The following is a 23,348-nucleotide window of genomic DNA, read 5'->3' as shown; positions in this document are numbered from 1 at the left end:
AAGTTAGGTAAACTCTTATGTGTTTGTAGAAATCATTTTACACCGGACTGCTTTGCAAACGAGGGTTAGTTCAATGCTGGATTTGCACAAGTTGATTCTAATAAAAAAAAACTGCGCGCAAGTTGATTCTAATAAAAGATGGGTCGATACCAACTGTTCGATACAAACTTCATCTCCAGAACAAGTAGTGCACTTAATTTTTTGTGTGAATGTTTCCAAATCATGTTTCTGAATGTGCTTGTTAGCATGCCGTAAGGCTAATGCAGAGCTGCCAACTCTCACGCATTGGCCGTGAGACACGCATTTGATTGGTTTCACACGCTCACACACCACACCCCCGATTTCTCACGCTGAAGTGTCAACCTGGTCGGTCAAATGCCTGGAAGATGAGTTTATCTATAGACCAATTTCCAGCCGACGTCACGGCGCTAGCTGGTGGCAGAACAAAGGGAAAACTGGAGGCGGCAAATACAAACCAGCACAGATTCGGCTACAAAATAAGGATCTTAAATTATTCTTCTTATTATTAAATGTCATCTGGTTGTGTTGTTGGGTGCAAGAATCAATGAAAAATTAATATGCTTTATCTGCAATTTTTTATTTCTAGAAAATATTCACCTCATTAAAATTGCACCGTAATGTCACTCTTTACATTGTCATCTTCATGGCGCTGGCTAGGCAGAACTGCGGATCGTAAGTTACCACACAAGTCTTGTACATGACCATTCAGCACATAGTTATAGGCATCTAAAGATGTATATGCCCTTGGTTTCTCTATCAGGTAGGTGTAGAAGTCAGGCCACTCTACCGGAGGTAGCGTTAACGTTAATCCTGTCAGATCCTCAATGAGTGTACGGGTCGGCCAATCTGGTTCCGTCTGTTAAAATTAACTTTTGCAAATAACAATCGTGGTCCTGGACAGTGAGTGACCTTGCACATTAAGATAAAATCGGATTTTCTCCAGTCATTGTTGAAAACAAGCTAACAAAACTTGCAGACTTTACGTTAGTGAAGCAGCCAGAGGGATCGTTCTGCCACCACCTAAGCTCCGCCCACATAAAAACGTCACCATGTTTACCAACTGAAAATTGGTCTATATTATCTACCTGTTGAGCCACTCGTGATCGACTAGTTATACCGCAAATTAAAATCTCCCGGAATCTAGAGCGCGCACGGCAGAGAGGGAACCCCCCCGGTTGGAAAAGTCTCACGCCAAGCTAATCTCAAAAGTTGGCAGCTATGCTAATGTGGCTAAAGATGATTATGTAACTTATAACCGTAATTAAACAAAATGATACCTGAAACACATTCAGAAACACCCTGCCTGTTGCATTCTAAAAGTTACTTATTCTTGAGTCTCTAGTGTCCAACTCTGGTTTGAAGACTTTGAACATATAAGGCTAACACCTCTACTGACAATTTCTAGAATTTTGGCTGTGTGAGATTCTCCAGTTTTCAGAGTACCCAAAGCACAAGCTGTAAAGGCTCCGACTATTCCTGGAAAGGGGGCGGGGAGCAGCAGCTCATTTTCATTTAAAGGTACACACACGAAAACGGTGTGTTTTTGCTAACACCCAAATAGTGGCAAATTGGACATGCTATAATCAATATCTGTGGGGTATTTTGAGCTGAAACTTCACAGACACATTCTGGGGACATAAGAGACTTACATTACATCTTGTAAAAAGGGGCATTAATACTTAATGGCGCTTTTACACTGCATGGTATGGCTCGGATTGCTTTTCCACTGCGTGGTACGGCACGGCGCGGCGCGGCACAGCATCGCTCGGCTCGCTTTGGCCATTTATTTTTTTAAGTTGTGTGTGATGGTCGTTTAAAGCAAGTCGTTTAAAAAAAGTTGTGAACAAATGATACTGCGGTGGCTGTTGCATATCGCAAATCCAATGACACTGGTAATGATGATTCCCTCTGACCAATCAGTGATCTGCAGTGTTTCGGTACAGCACGCTTGGAACCTCAACTGAGGTGGTACAATTTAAGAGAGTAGCCTACCATGCAGTAGCTATACCGTACCATGCAGTGGAAAAGTGTCATAAGTGAGTCAAAAAGCACTCTTAAGATCAGCAATTTGTAATTAATATACACTATAATAAGTGCTTAATTTGTAAATTAATAATTGCAGGATCTTTTTTTAAAGGCGCTGTGACTGACACTGACTATACAACTTCAATTTTCCCAGAACATACATTGACGTCACTAAATGGTGATGGCACAACTATAAGAGCATCATTCATAGGTTTTCTGCACAGCCCTTCCTACATACAGTATCTACGTTGAGACCAAATACTAGTTGATCAGTGATAATCTCTCTCACCTTTGACGTTATAGCTTCTTCCATTCCATCAATTTCTGATCCTGACTGCCCCCTTGCTCGTGTCTCCCACTATCCGGATTTTAAGTAGTTACATCTTCAGGATCGCTTTTGATCAGAAACACCATCTGCTTTTTTCGTGAATATGGAAAATGAAAATATGCTTGACTGTCTTTTTGACATTTTGGCGACATTAACTTATTTTTATTAGAATAAATCACTCTCTCCCAACTTTATGCTTTACTTGCTCGCAAAACAATAAGCAGTGAGCAACAAACCAATGGTAGTGATCACTGGGCATCATGAAGGCGGCTTCTGCTGCTTAAACAGATCTTTTGAGGAGACATATGTTTGCCATTCATTTGCCGCTCTGATTGTACGTTCGCTATGCGTGTGCGTGATACACTGAAGCCTCACTCTCGCTCGTGTCCAAGGTAAATCATCAACACTATCATCCCTTACATGTGTGTTATTTAATACATAGTAATCGGCTAAAACGTGCAGGTTACTTACATCCTGAACAAAAGAACACCCGAGTCCGTGTTGCTTTCACATTCACGCTAATCGCGGCACAGTTTGAGTGCAACCACCTCCTTCAAAGAGTCTCGGTTTCGGTCCTCATGAGTCATGACAGTTTTCATATTACCAATTTTTCATGCGAACAATGCTCCATCCTGAACTAAACTGCCAGTGCCAGTGTGAAAGTAAGCACCCTTAGATCCTGATCATGCCATGTGATTCCCCTGGCCCTGATCATTGTCATGTTCTGATTGGTTGTTCAGGTCATGTGTTTCTCTGTTGTCTTTTGTGATTGGTTTATTGTCTTGATCTTTCACAGGTGTTTCTTGTTAGTCACAGGCTGCCTTCCAGTCCAAAATTGTCATGCCCTTCACTCGCTAACTTCCCTCCGTCTTGTTCACTCGGATGTACGTCATTGCTTACGTTGCACGAGTGCCCACTACTGGCGGAAACTGCAACGTCCTAAGCCCTTGATCACTTGGAATCAGCCATGGAGTTGATTTATTATTAATTTTTTTTTTGTCCTTTAAGAATTTGTTTAATGCCGCATCCAAATGTATATAGGTGTGTTTGGGTTGTTTTAAATTAAAAATATATATAATTAATATATCAGAGTTGTTTGTGGTGGTGGTGATGATTAGACAGATCTGCGGTGACGTCTCAATTGTGTTGTATTGTGGTACATGGAGCTGCCTGAAGTGTACATATGAAGTAGACTCGCTCCCTCGGTCAAAATCGAGGGAACAAGTGTCTGTCCATATAAACTTCCCTCGTCCACTTCACGAAGTGGAACGCACTCCAAAATGGCGGCAGGAAGTGCTTAGGGAAGTTCGCAAGTGCGTGTCTAAAAGTGGACTGGAACGCAGCCACAGTGTGTATATTAGGGATGTGCATAAGTACTCGAATATTCGGACGTGACAGTGGCTACGTTTACATGCAAGCAAATAATCCATTAGTAATCGGATTGACGGCTCAATCGGACTGAAATAAGCCTTCATGTAAACACCTTAATCGATCCGAATGAAATTTCGATCGGATTGAAGTGGGTGGTTTATTCCTATTCTAATCCGATTGAGAGAACATGTAAACACTTGATCGGATTGAAAACCAAAACTGAAAGGACTGCACATGTGCAATGACGTTGAAATAGTGTAATGACATATGAAGAGTGGAACGAGCTGTTCTTCCTGTTGAATAAAGTGTCATGGATAAATATTAAGTCTGCTGTATAAAACAAATAAAGAATGTAGGAGAATGGTTATTATGTGCAAACAGCAGGAAACTACACTCACCGGCCACTTTATTAGGTACACCTGTCCAACTGCTCGTTAACACTTAATTTCTAAGCAGCCAATCACATGGCGGCAACTCAGTGCATTTAGGCATGTAGACATGGTCAAGACAATCTCCTGCAGTTCAAACCGAGCATCAGTATGGGGAAGAAAGGTGATTTGAGTGACTTTGAACGTGGCATGATTGTTGGTGCCAGAAGGGCTGGTCTGAGTATTTCAGAAACTGCTAATCTACTGGGATTTTCACGCACAACCATCTCTAGGGTTTACAGAGAATGGTCCGAAAAAGAAAAAACATCCAGTGAGCGGCAGTTCTGTGGGCGGAAATGCCTTGTTGATGCCAGAGGTCAGAGGAGAATGGCCAGACTGGTTCGAGCTGATAGAAGGGCAACAGTGACTGAAATAACCACTCGTTACAACCGAGGTATGCAGCAAAGCATTTGTGAAGCCACAACACGCACAACCTTGAGGCGGATGGGCTACAACAGCAGAAGACTCCACCGGGTACCACTCATCTCCACTACAAATAGGAAAAAGAGGCTACAATTTGCAAGAGCTCACCAAAATTGAACAGTTGAAGACTGGAAAAATGTTGCCTGGTCTGATGAGTCTCGATTTCTGTTGAGACATTCAGATGTTAGAGTCAGAATTTGGCGTAAACAGAATGAGAACATGGAACCATCATGCCTTGTTACCACTGTGCAGGCTGGTGGTGGTGGTGTAATGGTGTGGGTGATGTTTTCCTGGCACACTTTAGGCCCCTTAGTGCCAATTGGGCATCGTTTAAATGCCACGGCCTACCTGAGCATTGTTTCTGACCATGTCCATCCCTTTATGGCCACCATGTACCCATCCTCTGATGGCTACTTCCACCATGTCACAAAGCTCTAATCATTTCAAATTGGTTTCTTGAACATGACAATGAGTTCACTGTACTAAAATGGCCTCCACAGTCACCAGATCTCAACCCAATAGAGCATCTTTGGGATGTGGTGGAACGGGAGATTCGCATCATGGATGTGCAGCCGACAAATCTGCGGCAACTGTGTGATGCCATCATGTCAATATGGACCAAACTCCCTGAGGAATGCTTCCAGCACCTTGTTGAATCTATGCCACGAAGAATTGAGGCAGTTCTGAAGGCAAAAGGGGGTCCAACCCGTTACTAGCATGGGGTACCTAATAAAGTGGCCGGTGAGTGTATATTTGTGCAGTGTGCGCATGTCAAAAAATCTATTCTTTGTAATCTAAAGCTTGTTTAGCGTTCTTGTAAACACCACGTTTGGATTCATCAAACGGAATGAATTCAGTCCTATTTGTGCAGTGTGCGCATGTCAAAAAATCTATTCTTTGTAATCTAAAGCTTGTTTAGCGTTCTTGTAAACACCACGTTTGGATTCATCAAACGTAATGAATTCAGTCCAACTGAAACAAAAGTTGTGCATGTAAACATAGCCTAGTAACTGACAAGTAGCGTAGGCCTAATGTCCATAAAAGTGGAGCCCGTTCTCATCCCAAGGCGTAATATACTGACTCTTTTGCCAAAGCGTCTATATCCAACGCACATGGCACCCTTTAGCGTCATATGAGACGCAGATATATGGCGCCTCCTAGTGGTCTAACCCTAACACTACCCCAGACCTAAACCTACCCAAAACCGAAGCGTGTTATATTGACGCTAAAGGGTGCCATATGCGTTGGATATAGACGCTTTGGCAAAAGAGTCAAAATATTACGCTTTGGGATGAGAATGCGTTGAAAAGTCAGAAACAGTCATGTTGATCCCCATTGATAGATGGCATGTAGTGCAAATTATTGAACGAATATGCACCTTTTGATGAAAGGAATCAAAACGTACAAGTTACAAGGCATCACGTCTATTATCCACAAACTTGCAAGTGCGATGACAAGAACCTTTTCGAGAAAGCCTGTGGCGGCCCGGCTCTCCCTGTGTGCTCGTTGAGCAGCGTTTAGGATTACTGTGCCTCCAGCGTGGAGTGGCAGATTATGAGTGCAGCAATCTGAGTGTGTCAGCACTCACAGGCCTATGATCCGGGATTAGGCACTAAAGGCAGGGAAGCAGATCTGCCTGGACTCCAACTATCTCCCCATTGTTCCACGTCTCCACGCCAGTGCCCAGCAAGACACTCTAATCTGCCGTAGAGCAAGCAAAACAGTGAAACAGTGAAAACTGGCCGCCAAGCGATTACAATAATCACTGCATTCCAGCCATCTGTGGGTCGAGAGTTGTGTTCATTTAGCGAATCCATTCTGTTTCAAATAGTGTCCACGACAGGCTAGAGGGAGCTGAACAATGTTTTCAGCTCGATGGAGAAAAAAAAGGATTGAGTGCAGATGAGGTAAAATATCATTTCATTGCTGCAAAACCCCTCTGTGTGACCTGGCTTGACTGCACTCATATCATGTATGTGGAACAGATGTCTGTAATACTGATTCAACAGCCAAATGAAGAGGATCAAGCTGTTTTCATACATCTGAGTGTCTTATTCGCCCGCCGTGTATATTACATATCAGCCGTAATACATCATAAATCCTCAGAGATTATGCCGATGACACTGTCACACGCTCTAATGCCACCATTCAAGCCCTTTATGATTTAACCTTTTCATTCTTCCTGACAACGATCTCTATTCCTCTAATTTCTATCTACACCATTCTCATTAGCTGTGAGAAATGTAATTCATATTATACCACTACACTTTAAGCATTTGAAATCAGAATCAGAAACAAACAAAAAAAATTTTTTAATCTTTTTTATTAAATGTTTTATTTTGATTGTTTTTATTTTAAAAGTATTATTTTATTTTATGATTTAATTTATTAGCTTCTCATTAAACTCACGAACCCCTGCAGTTCCCCCACGAACGCCATAGGAAACGCTGATGTGGCCTAATAATATTTAATGCACTTCCTGTTGTTGAAAACAAAGAGTGGAATATATATTTCTCTTTGTTTTGTTTTTTATATCACTATGGTACAAGAAAATCCTATTCAAATCTATGTGATAAACGAGTTGTCAAAAGTAATCTAAAAAGTAACCCACTGAGCAAAGGTACGTAGTACAAAAGACGTATTTTCAACATCTTTGTCATATATTGAAAACCCCGAAGAGCCAAAATATGTCAACAAAGTCCACACTAGTTTTAAACATTGTACAAAGGTCACATGGATGTTAATATCGGAGGTTCAGAAGACGTCATAAAAAGACGTGGACATCTTCACGGACATCTTTTCAACATGTGACAAAGACGTCGAAAAGACGTCTTTTGGACGTACCTTTGCTATGGGAATCAAAAAGTAGTCAGAATACACTACCTAAAATTAGTAATCTAGATTGCATTACTAACTACAATTTTTGTCATACAATTTGGAATCAGTAACTGACTACAATTTGTAAGTAATCTACCAAATACTGTTTATTTGAAGATGTTTTTGTAAAATTCTACAGTAAATGTCTTTACTGTCACTTTTGTTCAGTTTAAAGTGTATTTGCTGAATAAAAGCATTAACATAAAGCATAAAGCATTATTTTGAACAATAGTGTAATTTATAAATTAATCAAAGCTGTATTTTTGCTGTGTTTTTTTATATCAAAAAGGGACATATTTCTAAATAAAACAATAATACCCCAATTTACACAGTCAAACTTTAAATATATAGTGAGTCAACAGTGAATCATTTTTGTGTATCTGTTCATTTGAAAAAACCTCACATACGAACTGGTTCAATAGAAAGACCGAGAGGGTAGCACTACGCCGCAGCCTGTTGGAAGCTTTGTTTTTTGTTGTTGCTGGAAATATGGCTTTTTTCTTTTTTCTAAGGTTTTGACTTCTAAATGCAAACAGACATGCGCACATAAAAAAAACGAAACAAAAAAAAAACATCTGACAATAAAGGTGTTTACACAACAATAAAGGTGTTTACGTGCAGACTGAAATCTGTGTAATGGGCAAAAATCTGTGTGCTGAACATGTTTCACTCCAAGAATTTTCCATATTACACCAATTTCACTAAATTCATTGTAAACATTGTAAATTCATGTGTGATTACTGTACACTCTCTGTAATTCAAATAAGTCCCTTTCAGCTAGTACTTGTGCTTAGATCTGGTCTTCATTTACATGTTAGCTGGTAATTCAGTGTCTCTCTTGAACTCTGCTCTCATTTCTCATCATTTCTCTTCTAATCACCACAGGATGACCATTTTCGTTAAACTCAAGTGGCATTTGTTTTTGTTCTGCAATCAGTGTGTTTGTGTTAGCAAAAGATGAATTGTCAAAAACAGTCCCTTTGTGATAATATGTATTTAGTATCAATCCTGCTCTCAATGATAAGTATAAGATCCTTTCTCACTCCTACACTTGCTGGGAAATGAAAGCCCACTAAATCTGATTCTATCCGCATCCGTCTAGAGCGAGCCATCCATCTTTAACATCATTGACTCCCACTGTCACAGACTGCAGCCCAAACAGATGCTGGCTGCATTAATTATATTTCATAATTGTCAGCAGATTAACGAGGACACTTGTGTTCGCCAGCATGTCATAAAGTGTCTTGACTGCGTCAAACTGTAACAATCTTTTGACCTTTGTAAGCATTCAATGTAGCCAAAAGGTCAACGCTCAATGGTAAGGCTAAAATACCAATTTGTTAGGCTTAAAAAAATAAAGTGAGACAGTATTCAGTAAAAAAAAAAAAAAAAGACTGATTCTTGTTTAGGTTTAGGGTACAACTGAGACTTACACTGCTGGCAGGAGAGCTGATTAGAGAAAGGAAAAGCTATACTGACAGACTATCTGAGCTCAGTGTTTTTTTCCCACAGTCTCAGCATTGAAACGCAGGTTAAACAAAAGGTGTGTGTGTGTATATATATATATATATATATATATATACAGTATATTGCATCATGCAAGTAAAAAAGCACCATTTCCGGAATATCTTTATGCACATTTTATATGCGCATTTATTATTAGCAGTGACCAGGGAAGGGACTGCATTGCTGGTGTCGGCAAAATAGCTTTAGTGTCACCAGTGAGGTGAATTGTGCGCCACAGTGGGTTGGGAAATGTGGCCAAAAGCTTATATCTCATTGGTGTCACAGTTTGTGTTTGTTTGTTCAAATGTACAGTTTGTTTTTGATCTGTTCTGTTTCTAGATTAGTTTTCACTGTGTTCAGTTCATGTTTCCCTGTGTGTGTCTGTATTCCCGTCACCTGTGTTTGGTTCAGTTCAGTTGTCAGTTCTACGTTGGTTTATGTTGGTTGTTCTGTCCCTGGTCCTTGTTCCTGAGATTCTGTTTTGTGAAGTTGAGTTTGTTTCTAAATAAAGACAGCTGCACTTAGATCCTGTTTCATCTCTGCCGCAACCAACGCTGACAATTGGTCAGTCAGGTTCTGTTTTTAATTGGATGAAAACAGTCTTTCGGTTCTCTCTGTCTGGGAGTGAAAAGGCGTTGAGATGGCCTCATGTTTTGGCAACATTCATGCTGGTTTTGGCATGGCTACACAGGTTGAAATGGTCTACCTGCAACAATAGCCGGCGTAACCAGCCTGTGCCAGTAACATACATTGTCTTATTCCAGTAACAGCTTGTGCAAGCTTGTGCCAGAAACAGAACAGCATCTCCCATCTAAAAAAAAAGGTCTAAAAACTGTTTTTTTCTTCCCTTTTTCTTTTCAGCAGTAGTGTGGGGATTGCCGTTAGTGGTGTGTGTGGTCTCTCTTTGAAAAAATGAGTTATGTCCTAGCTCTGCATGCACACCGACCCAGGGATTTGCTGGCCCAGCAGTAAGCAAGAGAATACTGTTCCATAGACAAACCGTATGAGAACTTGACCTTCCCATGCAGATTGAGCTGGAATACTTTTTTGTGACAGACATGCATCATGAAGCCTAATAGGAACATTACTCAATGCCTTGATACGTTATTCTCTCCAATGATTTTAAGTTGAAATTGTAGCCAGGCCATTGAAACATTAACCCTTCTTTCAAAGTCAATGATAACTACTATCCATTTGCGCTCTTCCGATTTTTCTTTCTATATCTCCTTTAATCAACCCTTTAATACACAGCTGCAAAACAAATGCATTGCTTATTATGTGAAAAACCTTGATAGTGACCATACTGCTGCCTTCACTTAAAATAAAAGAGGTTCATGCTAATTCTGTGCATATTTGCCAGAAAACGATAGGGACCTTATTTCCAAGACAACTGCTAAATTGATCGAGAGAAGGTCACCCAGCATGGAAACCTAGCCAAGTTAATTTTTAGCATCACCCAAGCTGTTGATGAGACTCAAGATAAGGATGTAAAACAGCATGTTACACCCTGAGTGCACCATTGCTCATAATTAAAGGCAGCCAGACAAGACCCAGTATTTTGCACAAGAGGAACCGCTAAGTGCAATACAATATATTGCAAAAAAGCTTTTTTAACATCTTTAGTGCACTTTTTCATCTTTTTTTTTTTTTGAGGCGGCATCAGTGACAGTTCTGACACATCTTCCTAAAATACATCAGAATCTAGTAGTGTAATTTTATAGTGTGCATGGGGGTTGGGTACAAATCCTGATATAAGTACATTTTTAGGTAACACTTTAGTTTGGGGACCAATTCTCACTATTAACTAGTTGCTTATAAGCTTGCATTTTACTTGCATATTGGCTGTTTATTAGTACTTATAAAGCACATATTAATGCCTTATTCTGCATGACCATATCCCTTAATCCTACCCAATACCTAAACTCAACTTACAAACTATTAATAAGCAGTAAATTAGGTGTTTATTGAGGCAAAAGCCATAGTTAATTCAGTCTCCAACACATAGTGTGTATATATACTGTATAACAACGTGTAGCTTAGCACTGGACACCGCAAGGCTAAACTGCACCTTATCTGCGTTTGAAAATGCATATTGTCAAAGGTCTTTCTCTAGTCCTTAACGCGCTGCACCTGGATATGGATATATAGTACACATTAAATGGATATAAAATACATATCTCATTAAATGCTAAAACTCTTTGGTTGTGTTGTGCTGACAAATTCATATTTTGTAAAAATTTTGGATGGATTCTCCCAACCACCTGCATGCAAAACTCATCCTGAAAGATACATAAATGTCATTTTTGGTGTCAAAACAGCAAAATTCTCCAAAAGGTGACAACTTTGGGCCACTATGAATTTTGTCAGTAATCGTGGAACTTAATTATCAATGTAAAAAAAATATATATTTATTTTTGGTCTTTTGGAAGTTGCATTCAAAATCTTTATTCCCTTGATTTGAATGGGCATGACGACTGAATATGCCTGGCCTTAATGTGATAATCTCAGAACAATTCATTACTAAATGAAATGTCTTCAATTAGACTCTCACCTGCCCATATTTTTTTTGTTATCGCAGAACATACTGCAGTACATTGCTAAAGCATGATATTTTTGTAACGTGAATAGATTATGATGAATGTCTATTGTCATTTTCCCACTTTCCACTCCTGTGAGATGAGTTTTGTTTTGGCTACTCTGCCAGCTATCATTTTTCAGCATTATTGGTCAGCATTTCCTCCTAATAGCTTTTGAACAGCTGTTATTCTGTGGCCTCTGCATGCATGGAGCTGTACGGGAGATTGGCATCACTCGGTCCCTAATTAGGCATTCTGCACTTCACCAAAACAAACATTGCTCTACAAAGAGATCCGACTTAATGCCAACAAATTGCTTTCTGTCTCCCAGCAAAAACATTTCTGCCTCACGTCTCTGTCTGTGCCAGAATAAAATCAAATGCCTCAGGTAGGTGTGTTGTGTTTGAAATCTAAAAGAGAAAAGATGATTAGAAATTATAACTTTGCTATAATGCAGAACATGATGAACTGGATGTTGAAAAGATGGATTTTTTTAAACAGAGCTGATGGTTTTGGTATACGAGATTAAATAAGTATACTGACATGCTTCTATAAGCTCTGAAGAGAAATGAATGAATTGAGGAGGCTTGCAACACAGGAAGATCAAGTAGCTCAAGGGTACATGGCAGAATGCAATCCAGTCTTCTATCATGAAGCACAGACCTTTTGATGGCAAGATCAGCCAACACTGAGCAAGAAAACCGATAGGAATGAAAATAACAGCTAGAAGGCAACATCAAGCATCCTAGCACAAGGAAGAAAATAAAGATACAGAGGAGTATGAATAAAAGACATGAACCACCAGACCAGAGATCATGATTCAATATCTATGATATCTTGTAAGAATGATGGGTAGTAAAAATGTCCCCTTGGCACACAATACCAGATTGAACGGATGTGGGAAAAGTAGTTAAAAGACCTATATCAAATTCAGTTAATGGTTATTTAGACAGTGCCACACATTGGCTAAGTGACTTGAATCCTCTTCTGCTATTGATTCCTAGTCTGAAATCGGGAGTCTTGACGTCATGCAGTGCTAGGTCATTGTTAACCTGTATGCTGGACAGAGTGAGGGAATGCCTGAGGTTACTGTCCTGTGAGCTTCTGGTGAATATCACATGTGTCCGCTTCCATCCCATCAGCACATGCTTTGCCCCCCAGCTGGCTCATGGAAATGTCACAAGATTGGCCAGCATTTAGTTCATAATTGGGGGGGGTTACTTTTGCTAATGTTCTTTCTTTCAATCTCTGTGTTTTGGTGTGAACCTTTATAGAACATGACAATGTTTCCACATTTAACATACTTCAGTGTGACATACTTTGGATTCGAAATAAGGTTTTAAAAGGGAGAGGTTACATAATTTGGAATGGGACACGATACGCTCTTCTTTAAAAAATAAAAAAAAAGTTTCAAAGCATGTTTTGGTAATCTTAACACTGAAAAAAAAAATGTTCTTTGATGTCGTGTTTCCCTTGGTGATTTTTTTTTTTTTTTTTTAACTCTCATCAGGTTCTTCAGCTTTACAAATGGAGTGAAACAAGTCTTTTGAAAATCATTCCACTGGGCGTTTGGTGAGTGAGAGAGAGAGAGAGAGAGAGAGAGAGAGAGAGAGAGAGAGAGAGAGAGAGAGAGAGAGAGAGAGAGAGAGAGAGAGAGAGAGAGAGAGAGAGAGAGAGAGAGAGAGAGAGAGAGAGAGAGAGAGAGAGAGAGAGAGAGAAGCACTGAAGTGGCATATGCTAAATACTTTTGACATTCCATAAGCATGTTGTTTAAAACAACAATATCTGACTCTCTTCAAACGCCCACAATGAGTTACAACACACTTATTCATACCAAACTTCAGTACAATCACTTAAAGGTGAATATAGTTATATACAAATAATTACATACTGTTTAAACATTTGAGGTCAGTAAGATTGTTTTAAAGAAAAAATGCTTCTATTCCACAAGGATGCATTAAATTGATTAAAAGTTACAGTAAATACACTATAATGTTACAAAAAAATATTGTATTGTCAATGTATCATGCCAAAAATATTGTATTATCGCTGGTTTCAGCATTGGTAGTAAGAAATGTCTCTTAAGCATCAAATTAGCATATTAGAATGATTTCTGAAGGATCATGTGACACTGAAGACTAAAGTAATGATGCTGAAAATTCAGCTGTCATCACAGGAATAAATTGCATTTTAAAATAAAGAGAAAAAAAAAATAGAAAACAGGTCTTGGATTTGATTCCCAAAGAATGCATGAACTGAGAGAAAAAAGTCTACCTTGAATGTAAGCCGCTTTGGATAAATACATAAATGTAGCTGTATCACATGTGCATTCAAATGGACTAAAATGAAACCCGTTTAAGTTTAAAGATAAAAACAGCACTTTTTAAAGCTGGTATCTCAAGGTACAGCAAGAAATTTTGGGGGGATTTTAAAATGTTCAGAGGAAAGCTTCAGGATTAACATTCAGATGGAGCCATTGTTGTAATATTGCATTTCTGTTCTATTATTCCTGTGAACATCTTAGTACTGCAAACATACCGAGGCACTGTAATCAAAAGGCAAATGAAACAGTATCTAACGTTACTCTGACAAGTTACATATTCATGTCTACATATCTTATCTGCATGTGAATCATGTTTTAATTGGAGAGGAATACTGAATGCTCATGAAGGAAGGTTGATTGCATGCGTTATCATGGCTGATATAATTCAAGAACATTTCCTGGAGTGCTGACTGTATGAAGATTTGAGATAGATTAATACTGGGAGCTCAGACAAATAATGGATGAAAGAATAGATAATGCAAGATGTAAAGCATTGCAAACCACCATTTAATGTGCATTTCTCATAAATGATCTTCAAATAAATTAAACTAGACCAGCAACAGTGCTATCCTGCCAATAGCTCACGTAAAGCCTGAGTGCAAAAGCCTCATTCAATTAGGACTGATTATTTTCCAGATTCTATCATCAAAAGATATCAGATGAAAGCAAACGAGTAATGAGAGGCCACAGTCATGTTCTAGTTCCTTGTTTGTGCTCATCTCAAACGGACAATTCAGACAGTTTTCAAAGCATCGCTCTAATAGAGTTTCTTTCGTATTAAAGTAGCTATTTCAAGCTTTACATTTAAGTAATATTTTGCACTGCATTGCGCCAGTTAACTCAGTGTAATTAAATCTGCTGAATCAAACAGAAGAATAAAAAATACAAAATAACATTTGACCCTTTTTTTCTTTTATAGCTTGGATTTACATTTCTTTAAATATATTGATTAACTTTCACAGAAGACATTTTACACATGCCAACATTTCGAGAGAAAACTCTTAAATAAATCATTTTGTCTCTCATGCGCCATACTCTAAAAAGAACAAGAGAACAGGGCTCTAGTCGAACTCCTGGGAAACTATCCGTTATATATATTTTTTGTGCATTTACACTGAGGGAAGAAAGTTATAGGAATAGCGTGATGGATTATCACACAGAGAACAAAAGGAGAGCCATATGTGTGCTAGTAACTGTAAATGAACTGTAATATCTGCAAGAGCAATTCATTCTTGTACCAAAAAGCCACAATGAATGAAAAGGTTCATGATCCAGAAAATGTTGTTCATCTAATCATAACAAATGAGTGATTCAGACAGCCTTTACAACGACTCTTATTTAACTGGCTGAATGATAAATATGTCGACCACAATCCTCCTAGAGGTCACAGCTCCACTGGGTATAGCTTTATCTCAGATCATAGATAGATTATAGATGCATGATCCACAGTAAGGCAGTCTACATTTATCCACTCTATGATGTAGGCATAGGGAAACTACTAAGCTACAATAATTGCAGACAGAGCACATGTGTTTCAATGTCAGCGTTTCAGGACAAGCACGGGTTAATTAAAAATGTATCTTTATAAGATTGCGAGCAAAATATATCTGCTGACTATCCACTAACCTGCAGTACCAAAAAAAAAATGTCATAACTAGTATGTCAGCATCAGAAATTCAGCAAAATCTGTCTCATTCTGTTACGTGTATCTCCCTTTACAGATGTGAAGCAGGGGATGCAGTGATTGAAGCTGAATAAAGCCTTGATGAATCAATATTTTCATGCTCTGACGCTCACACAGCATAAATCAGCATGGAGAATGAAGTCAAGTTTACAATATGGACAACACTGTCAATGCTCTTTGCCGCCTCTACCCTTTCAAGGTGATCTATGTGCTATAATCTTAATGACATTCTCTTCATTGTCTCTTGTATCACTTTCCAAGATGAGTCAGTGCAATTTATTATCTTTTTACATTAAAAGTTAAAACAGAAGCAAGTTAGTTGTGCATCAAAATGTAAAAGAAAATCTGAACAGGTCCTTTCTCGTTTACTCTAACCCTAGTGCCAAACTATTATACAGGAAATGGATTCTAAAGATTCCTCTAAAGATTCCCTCCCCTACAAAGCCCACAGGAAATCTGGTCAGCTCCACAGGAGAGCTCCCTTTAAAAAGCCTCCCGCGTTTGACCTCATAAGAAAGTTGAAATAAATGACTCTATCATGCTAATGCCCGACAAGACTCGGCTCTCCCCCACTGAGAGGGGAGTTGTATTTAGAATGTTAAATCAATCCGCCTGTACCACAACAGCACTCTGACATGCGTTCAAGCTGAATAAATACCTGTGTCCTGTTTGGGTCAATGCACACATTTTGCTCTTCAAACTTGGAGACAAACTTCAAAGAGAGAATTTAGACAACTTTTAGCTTCTGTCAGTTATGGATGGGTTGATTGACAACACTGCATGATTTATTCACAGTCTTGTTCTAACAACAACAGCAAGCACTCTTAAAGTCGGAATTACATGAAAATTCAACTGTTTTCTAAATGTACTGTATGCCATTAATCTTATTGTGAACAATTTATTCATGCATGATTTTTGATCAAAATGTCATAACTTGTTCTTCTGGTCGACTTCTCTCTGGTGACATATGTCGAACTTCTCAAATCCCAACCTTTTTTTTTTACAATCAGTGTTGCCAAGTCCGTGGTTTTCCCGTGGAATTGGGCTACTTTTAAGTTGTTGCCACGGGTACAAAAAAAATCTGCAGGTTGATTTCCACCCCCCGTAAGTACTATTTCGGCGCTCCAACACCACCAAAACACCCCCCAGACGTACAAATTCAGTGGAGAATTTGTCCGCCCGATGGAGAAAATCGCATTGAGCTATTTTGGGGATACTCTTGTTGCACACACCTGGCAACCATGGATAAAATCGACTGCAAGCTCTCAGATCTGCCTCCATCAATTAGACCTGAATACAACCAGGTCGCCAGTTGTTGTTTTTTTTGTTGTCGTTTTTTTCTTCCAATTTTGATAATGCGTTTCATTGACGTTCTGATGTGCATCACATTATGCAAAAAAACATCTGTCACTCCGTCCATTTCATCGCAACTTTAAAGAAATAGTATGGGTCTAATACAATTTAACCCAGAATGCTCCATTAAAAATAAATAAATTCTTTGTGAGGGTGTATAGATCCATGAAGAACCTTTTACTCTTAAAAATAAAAGTTCGGCATCTATATGGTCCATAAGGAACCTTCAACAACCATGGAATCTTTGCATTGCACAAAAGGTTCTTTATAGTGGAAAACAGTTCCTTAGATAATTAAAAAGTTCTTCACACAAAGAAAAGCAGTTTTTTTAAAGAAATGTTTACTGGAAGGTTCTTTGGGGAACCCAAAATGGATCTGTTATCTTAAGAGTGTACAGAACCATCACATTGCACAAAAGTTCTTTGGAACAGAAACACGTACCATAGATTAGAAAATGTTTGCCATACTAATAATAAAAAATGATGGACCTTTCTTTGTGGAACCAAGAATGGTTATTATAAAACAAAACAAAAAAGGCACCATTATTTTTTAATGGAGTAATAGTGAATATAGCACAGTATGGTCTAGAGATACTATTTAAACATGTTTGGAAGTCTCACACTCAGAAGCATGCTTTGCAACAATTCTCAATGACTTAGATCAACTATTCTGCATTATGTCTACTTCTATTCATTTTTCGAGGTAGAAAATGCTGGATATTTTTAATACAATCATGTCCACAGACAATGTCAGAAAACACTGAGCCTCTAGGTCTTGTCTCAGTTTGCCCTAGCCAGGTGAAACAAGGCTTTTATCTTGTGTCATGTTGAGACCCTCCACTGTCCCAGTGGTCACAGTAAAAGGGATGTAGTTGTTCTTCCAGGGACACCAGATCTGAAAGGACATCCCCTTGTTATCCCTCTTTGAGAACAGAGCCAGGGGCTCCTGAGAGAGACAGCACCAACCATTATCTCTGTTACCTGACACAGATGACAAGGGCATGATGGATCTCCAGCTTTATTCTGGTACCCCTGTGGTAAATATGAGAATATCCTTTTGCATGTCCTCAGTGAGGATTCACTTCATCTGATCCAGATCCACAGAGCACATCTCATGCTGAGCAAAGCCATGAATGACTAAGGAAGTTTTTGTTTCATATCATGTAACGATGCAAACAGACTCTGCATGCATAGAAATGACAGATATCATTGCCTATAGTGAAATCTACAGATACTTCCAGTAGCATAGTGTTTCTCATCTTAATAATACAGGAAAAGGTGGATCTATGAGGAGAACAATGTGCTCTCCCGATTCATGCATTTATAGCTGAGAAGGCACAGTGAGAACGCTTTAAACACATCGAGCTTCACACACATGTGATCATTCACAGTAATGAAAATATAATAAAGGGTGTTGGGATGACACTGGAAATCATCCTGTTTGGCGCACATAACTCAGCTACAACACTGAAATAGCATAGAGGAGAGCAAAAAACAGGTAAGACCATAAATTTAACTGATTAGAAATAAGCTACGGAGTGAAATCACATCATAAGACCGACACTCTCTTCAAAACAATTTTGAAGTAAGAAAGAATAATTTCACGCTAGGTATATAATTTAATTTTGGGATCATGTCATTCATTGCATAATGGATGTTAAATGACAGGACTGGAATCATTTGGATCACAAGGTTATCTTGTTTAATCTGATATACATGTTATAACTAGAATAACTAGAAATATCATGTTTGAGCAGATGGGAGAGGTTGTAACACTTTGCAATGTACTTCAACTGGAAGCACAAAAATGATAACAAAATGGTACAGTATATGTTCCTACATTTCTGATTAACATAACTGTTGTGTTTAGAGCTTTTTTCCCTCCTTTTTAAATTTGTTATTTTTTTCCTAGCTGCTGTGAATTAAAATGCTTCATATACAATGTTTACTGGTAATGGGGAACTTGCCTCAATCAATTAATGCATAAAATGTAAAATGTGCTTTATTAGTGTTACAACTCATCCGGCATATACAGTTTTTAAGTGTTCTCTGTATTTTATATTAATTTAGACAGTTTAGTAATAAGTAGTAGGTTTTTAAAACTACTTTATTTGGTAGCAGACACATATGGGAATATCATATACAAGTTAATACACAAATAAACAATGAGTTGCAGACGTTGAAACAAAATGTTACAACATTGCCCATCTCCAACTTAATCGAGAAATGATATTAGCTGCAAATAACTGTTTTTTACGCCTCGCTTTCCGTGATAACATTTGAAATGCACAATGTCTCACACCTGCTCCACTATCTTTTGGCAGATGCTTATGAGAAGTCGCATCGTGAAACGCGAATGCAGTCATTCAACATTGTTACAGGTTCACCAGATCCAGTAAAAGTTCACGTTTGCAGGAATAGTCTTTAAATCCCCTGCATTCTTTCAATAATTGAATTCATTTAAGGATCTCCGATTGTATAGTATCAGTATGAAACCATTGGGTCTAATAAAAACGCATTAAAAAAAAATCACAAACCAAAGCAACTTTTAATGGGCTACAGTGCTCAACGGCACTGCATGTACTTACAGTGACTGGCGCACATTGCCGAGCTGAGAACGGAGAACAGCGTCAAACTGACAGCAAAAGCCTGTGACTTTGGCGACTGCATCTTGTCCAGGTTTCCCGATGGCAGTATATCCTAAATGTGTATGAAAATAAACGTATTTCCAATACGATTTGCGCGTCTCTCTGTTCTCGTGTGTATTTCAGTGGCTCGTGCCTCTCTATCCTGACACCAGTGAGCAGCTGAAAGAAGCTCTTAAAGACACCCACAGCTCCCCAAACACCGTCATCGTCATCCCTCTAACGCGCACACACTTACACACCGCGCTCCCTCTTTTACCACGCGTCCCTCATTTTCCAAAACAAACACTGGTTGAGCTCCAAATGCATCATAAGTCAGTCCCATATGACGTATAAATTTGTTTTGGAGGAATAGAGGCGAACGATGTGGAAAAGTGTATGTGGCATATCCATCAGGGCATAGTGATTTCATCAGTGAATTGTGAGCCGGTACGCTTTCAGCACCATGGACAGCTCTGCAGCTGCTTTCCCTGCTGTAGATGTTTAGGAAGATGCTAGCTGGTTTCTAGCTGGTCTAAGATAACCAAGCCACTTAGTTGGTGGGTCATTAGTTGGTTGACCAGCACCAGTTAATGTCTAACTTAGAATATTTTAGACCAGCAAGAAACCAGATGTTTCAACACAAAGCTACCAGCTTAAGCTAGATTGTCTAGCAGGCTGAATTCCGATTGACATCAACAACCAAACAAACAAACAAACAGCCTAGTTAGTGTTCCATTGCTTTACAGTTGACATTTTTCCAGGTGGTCTATAAAGCACGAGAAAAACTTCCGGAGGCTATGCGCTCGATATTTTTTAACAATTTAAATACAGTTCTGAATATTTCACACCCTTTCTCTGTTGTCTGTGTAATTATAGCACCAAGAATGTTAAAAATCAAGACATTTTTGTGAAAATATAATTTATTAATGCTAATAACTGTATTAGTAGTGGCCAAATAACTCATCATTAGATTATGAATGTCAAACCTGAATTTCATGAAAGGAGAGTCTATGTGACTTAACAATTAACAGTAAAGAAGTTGGCCATCAGTGCCACTGACCACTCAAAATTGTGAATAAAGTTGTGCGAAAGTGTTTGCCATCCTGTGAGCCTATCCATTTAGTCATGTGCACTATTTATTTATTTATTTATATTTTTCTTGGGCTGGTGGTTGTAAACACTTTTGGAGCTCATCCATCTTACTTTACTAGACAGTTGGTGACACCCATAGGCTTTAAATGGGATGACAACACCTGCCTACTGACTCAGACAACTGCTCCTCCATTTCCCTTTGTGAGGACTAAATGATTCACATGGAAAGAATGAACAGGAAGTGGTGTGAAAATCAATTAATTATGTTCAAATGCCATGAAACGATACATAAAAAGCTTTCGTTTGGCACCTGATGCTTTTAAAGTCAAGAACCACACTCAATAAAAACCGCTTCATTAACTCATTTTTGTTTGCCTTTTCATCTTCATTTGGAGGTTATTCTCATCTGCTCACATTATCCTGACTGCATCACTGGCCAGATCAACAGCAGATGAGTTAAACAACCTTAATCTAACCCAGTGACTGAAACTAAATCATGACAGGTGATCTGAAAGATTCTTGCTCTAAATATAGCGGTCAAATAGATTAGATAGATAGATTAGATAGATAGATAGATAGATAGATAGATAGATAGATAGATAGATAGATAGATAGATAGATAGATAGATAGATAGATAGATAGATAGATAGATAGATAGATAGATAGATAGATAGATAGATAGATAGATAGATAGATAGATAGATAGAGACAGACAGACAGACATTGCAATGGAGGTTCAAACTGGTGTGGACAGTTGTTTGATAAGTGTGTTTGTGCAACAGGGGCTTAATGTTGCGGTCAGGACTCCCGCTGGAAAGAGTGATAAGCACGTTATCGCATAAGAGAGTAAACAGGCTGCACATGGGACAGAATGAAGAGGCAATAACATTAATATTTAAAGTTTTACCCTCTCAGTTCAGATTCTCGAGGGTCAAAATACGAAAGATTGAAATATTAAGGTTAGAAGTGAAGTCAAAGCCAGCACTTCAATATCTCTTTATCAATTATTTATTAACTGAAAACCATGCATGGTGATATGTCAGATAATGGATCGTATTGCTCATGAAGCGGTTTGCTTAAACAAATGCATGACCACGCTTGCAGTTTGCAATGAATTGATCTTATTCATGAGCTGTAACAGTTTTTTCTATATTTGCACTACTTCATATTACATGGATCAATACTGAATGCTTTGTACATCATCAATTGTGTGCAATAAATATGCTTGTGGTCTAATTAGTGCAAAAAGATTCATGATCTCACTGCCACAAAAATGCTAGAAATATGCACTCTATATCCATATGAGGACTTTTCAACCGTGCATGCTAGTTCCTATCTTCTCCAGTGGTTGTGATCGAATTAGATTTCCAATGTGACAAGAGTCTCTAGAGAATATATTGCTGAAGTTATTGTTTGATAGACTGTCCAATTATATAATCATTATACGCAATTTAATTGATATTTAAAATAGTCAGTGTAAAACCACTTTAATGCTTTAGTAGTAGAAGTTGCATTGGACTATTTATTAATGTGTATAATGGGGGGGGGGGGGGGTGTGATTCATGTGCCTGCCTTCTACTGACGGACTATTTCCACCATCTGCATAAATGCATTCAGTTCTCATTTATCTAGCAGCTCAATAGACTCTCCCTTAAGGTCTTACCGTGAGCTTTTTCTTGTTGGATGTCAAGTTATGAGTCTGTACCGAATCACCATTAAATTACAAGGCCGCTTTTGACACTTTCTTCCACCCATACAAATCCGATTCTGGTTGAACATCGCCTTCCTAAAGATTGAGAACCATGAAAAATCTATTATTTATTCTAAATTCTCAAAGGTTGCTGGATGTTAAATATTTCAAGATCTCTTACTCGGATACTCGGAAACGGATACAATCTCACACCAATGAAGAATATGACTGCTTAAGGCTGTATACCAATCTTATCCAATGTCCAATGATGCTGTGCCAATGCAGCTCTTAGGTAATTTCCATATGGTCTTTCATCCTGGGAATACAGAATTCAGAGGTTGAGATTCTGGTTTGATAGATAGATTCATTTGATGTACTATGGCTCAACATTATTGCATTTAAAATGCTTATGTTTTTTTCTCTGCACCAAACTGTAAAATATATAGCGAATACATTGTACGCTTAAATAATCCTGACCATTCACTGATATCCACGGTCAAAACTAACATTTGATTCATATACTGTTTTTTTGTTTGTTTGTTTTTTCAACTCTGACCACAATGTTCTTATTGTAAGCAGATCTGGAGTGAAATGGGAAGATTCTCCTGTGGATTTTGTCTGCTCTGGTCTCCATCATTCGAGCTGCTTCATTACTCACACCTCTCCAGAAGAGTCTTCACCTTCACTGGCCCTGTCAGCACTGAGTCAGATATGTGTGAGGCTCGGAACTCAGACACTCCAAAGGCTAGATTTCCTTCAAGAGACAGCTGTCTGTGTCTATCTACCTTTAAAGAGTGCACATTTGTTACAGAGTGCTTCAGGTCTTAGAATTTGTTTTGTTCAATTTCAATTTAACAGGAAACATGAAAATATAAACTGCAAAGTCTTTAATCAAACTTGGTATCTTTACATAAAACTAGTGGATTTTATGAAACACAATATGATATCCTCCAATAGAGGACCTAAATTTAGATACATTTATTCTGGGCACGACGATCTGAAAAGTCCCACACAACTCAATTAT

General features: G+C 38.5%; 1 protein-coding gene across 1 annotated transcript in view; it reads right to left on the bottom strand.

The window, feature by feature from the left end:
* cntnap5a (contactin associated protein family member 5a) overlaps positions 1 to 19,815 on the bottom strand; it is a 102,272-nt gene extending 82,457 nt beyond the window's left edge. Inside the window, exon 1 of the mRNA XM_056251918.1 lies at positions 19,503 to 19,815. Coding sequence (XP_056107893.1) covers positions 19,503 to 19,584 — 82 coding nt within the window. The 5' untranslated portion in view covers positions 19,585 to 19,815. The remainder of the gene's footprint in view (positions 1 to 19,502) is intronic.
* Positions 19,816 to 23,348: the final 3,533 nt, after the last annotated feature.

The sequence above is a fragment of the Rhinichthys klamathensis genome, unplaced genomic scaffold (assembly GCF_029890125.1).
Source record: "Rhinichthys klamathensis goyatoka isolate OS25496 unplaced genomic scaffold, OSU_Roscu_1.1 h1tg000090l_1, whole genome shotgun sequence".
Taxonomy (NCBI): domain Eukaryota; kingdom Metazoa; phylum Chordata; class Actinopteri; order Cypriniformes; family Leuciscidae; genus Rhinichthys; species Rhinichthys klamathensis.
The sequence above is the reverse complement of the archived record's forward strand: the minus strand, read 5'-3'. Positions and strand labels throughout refer to the sequence as shown.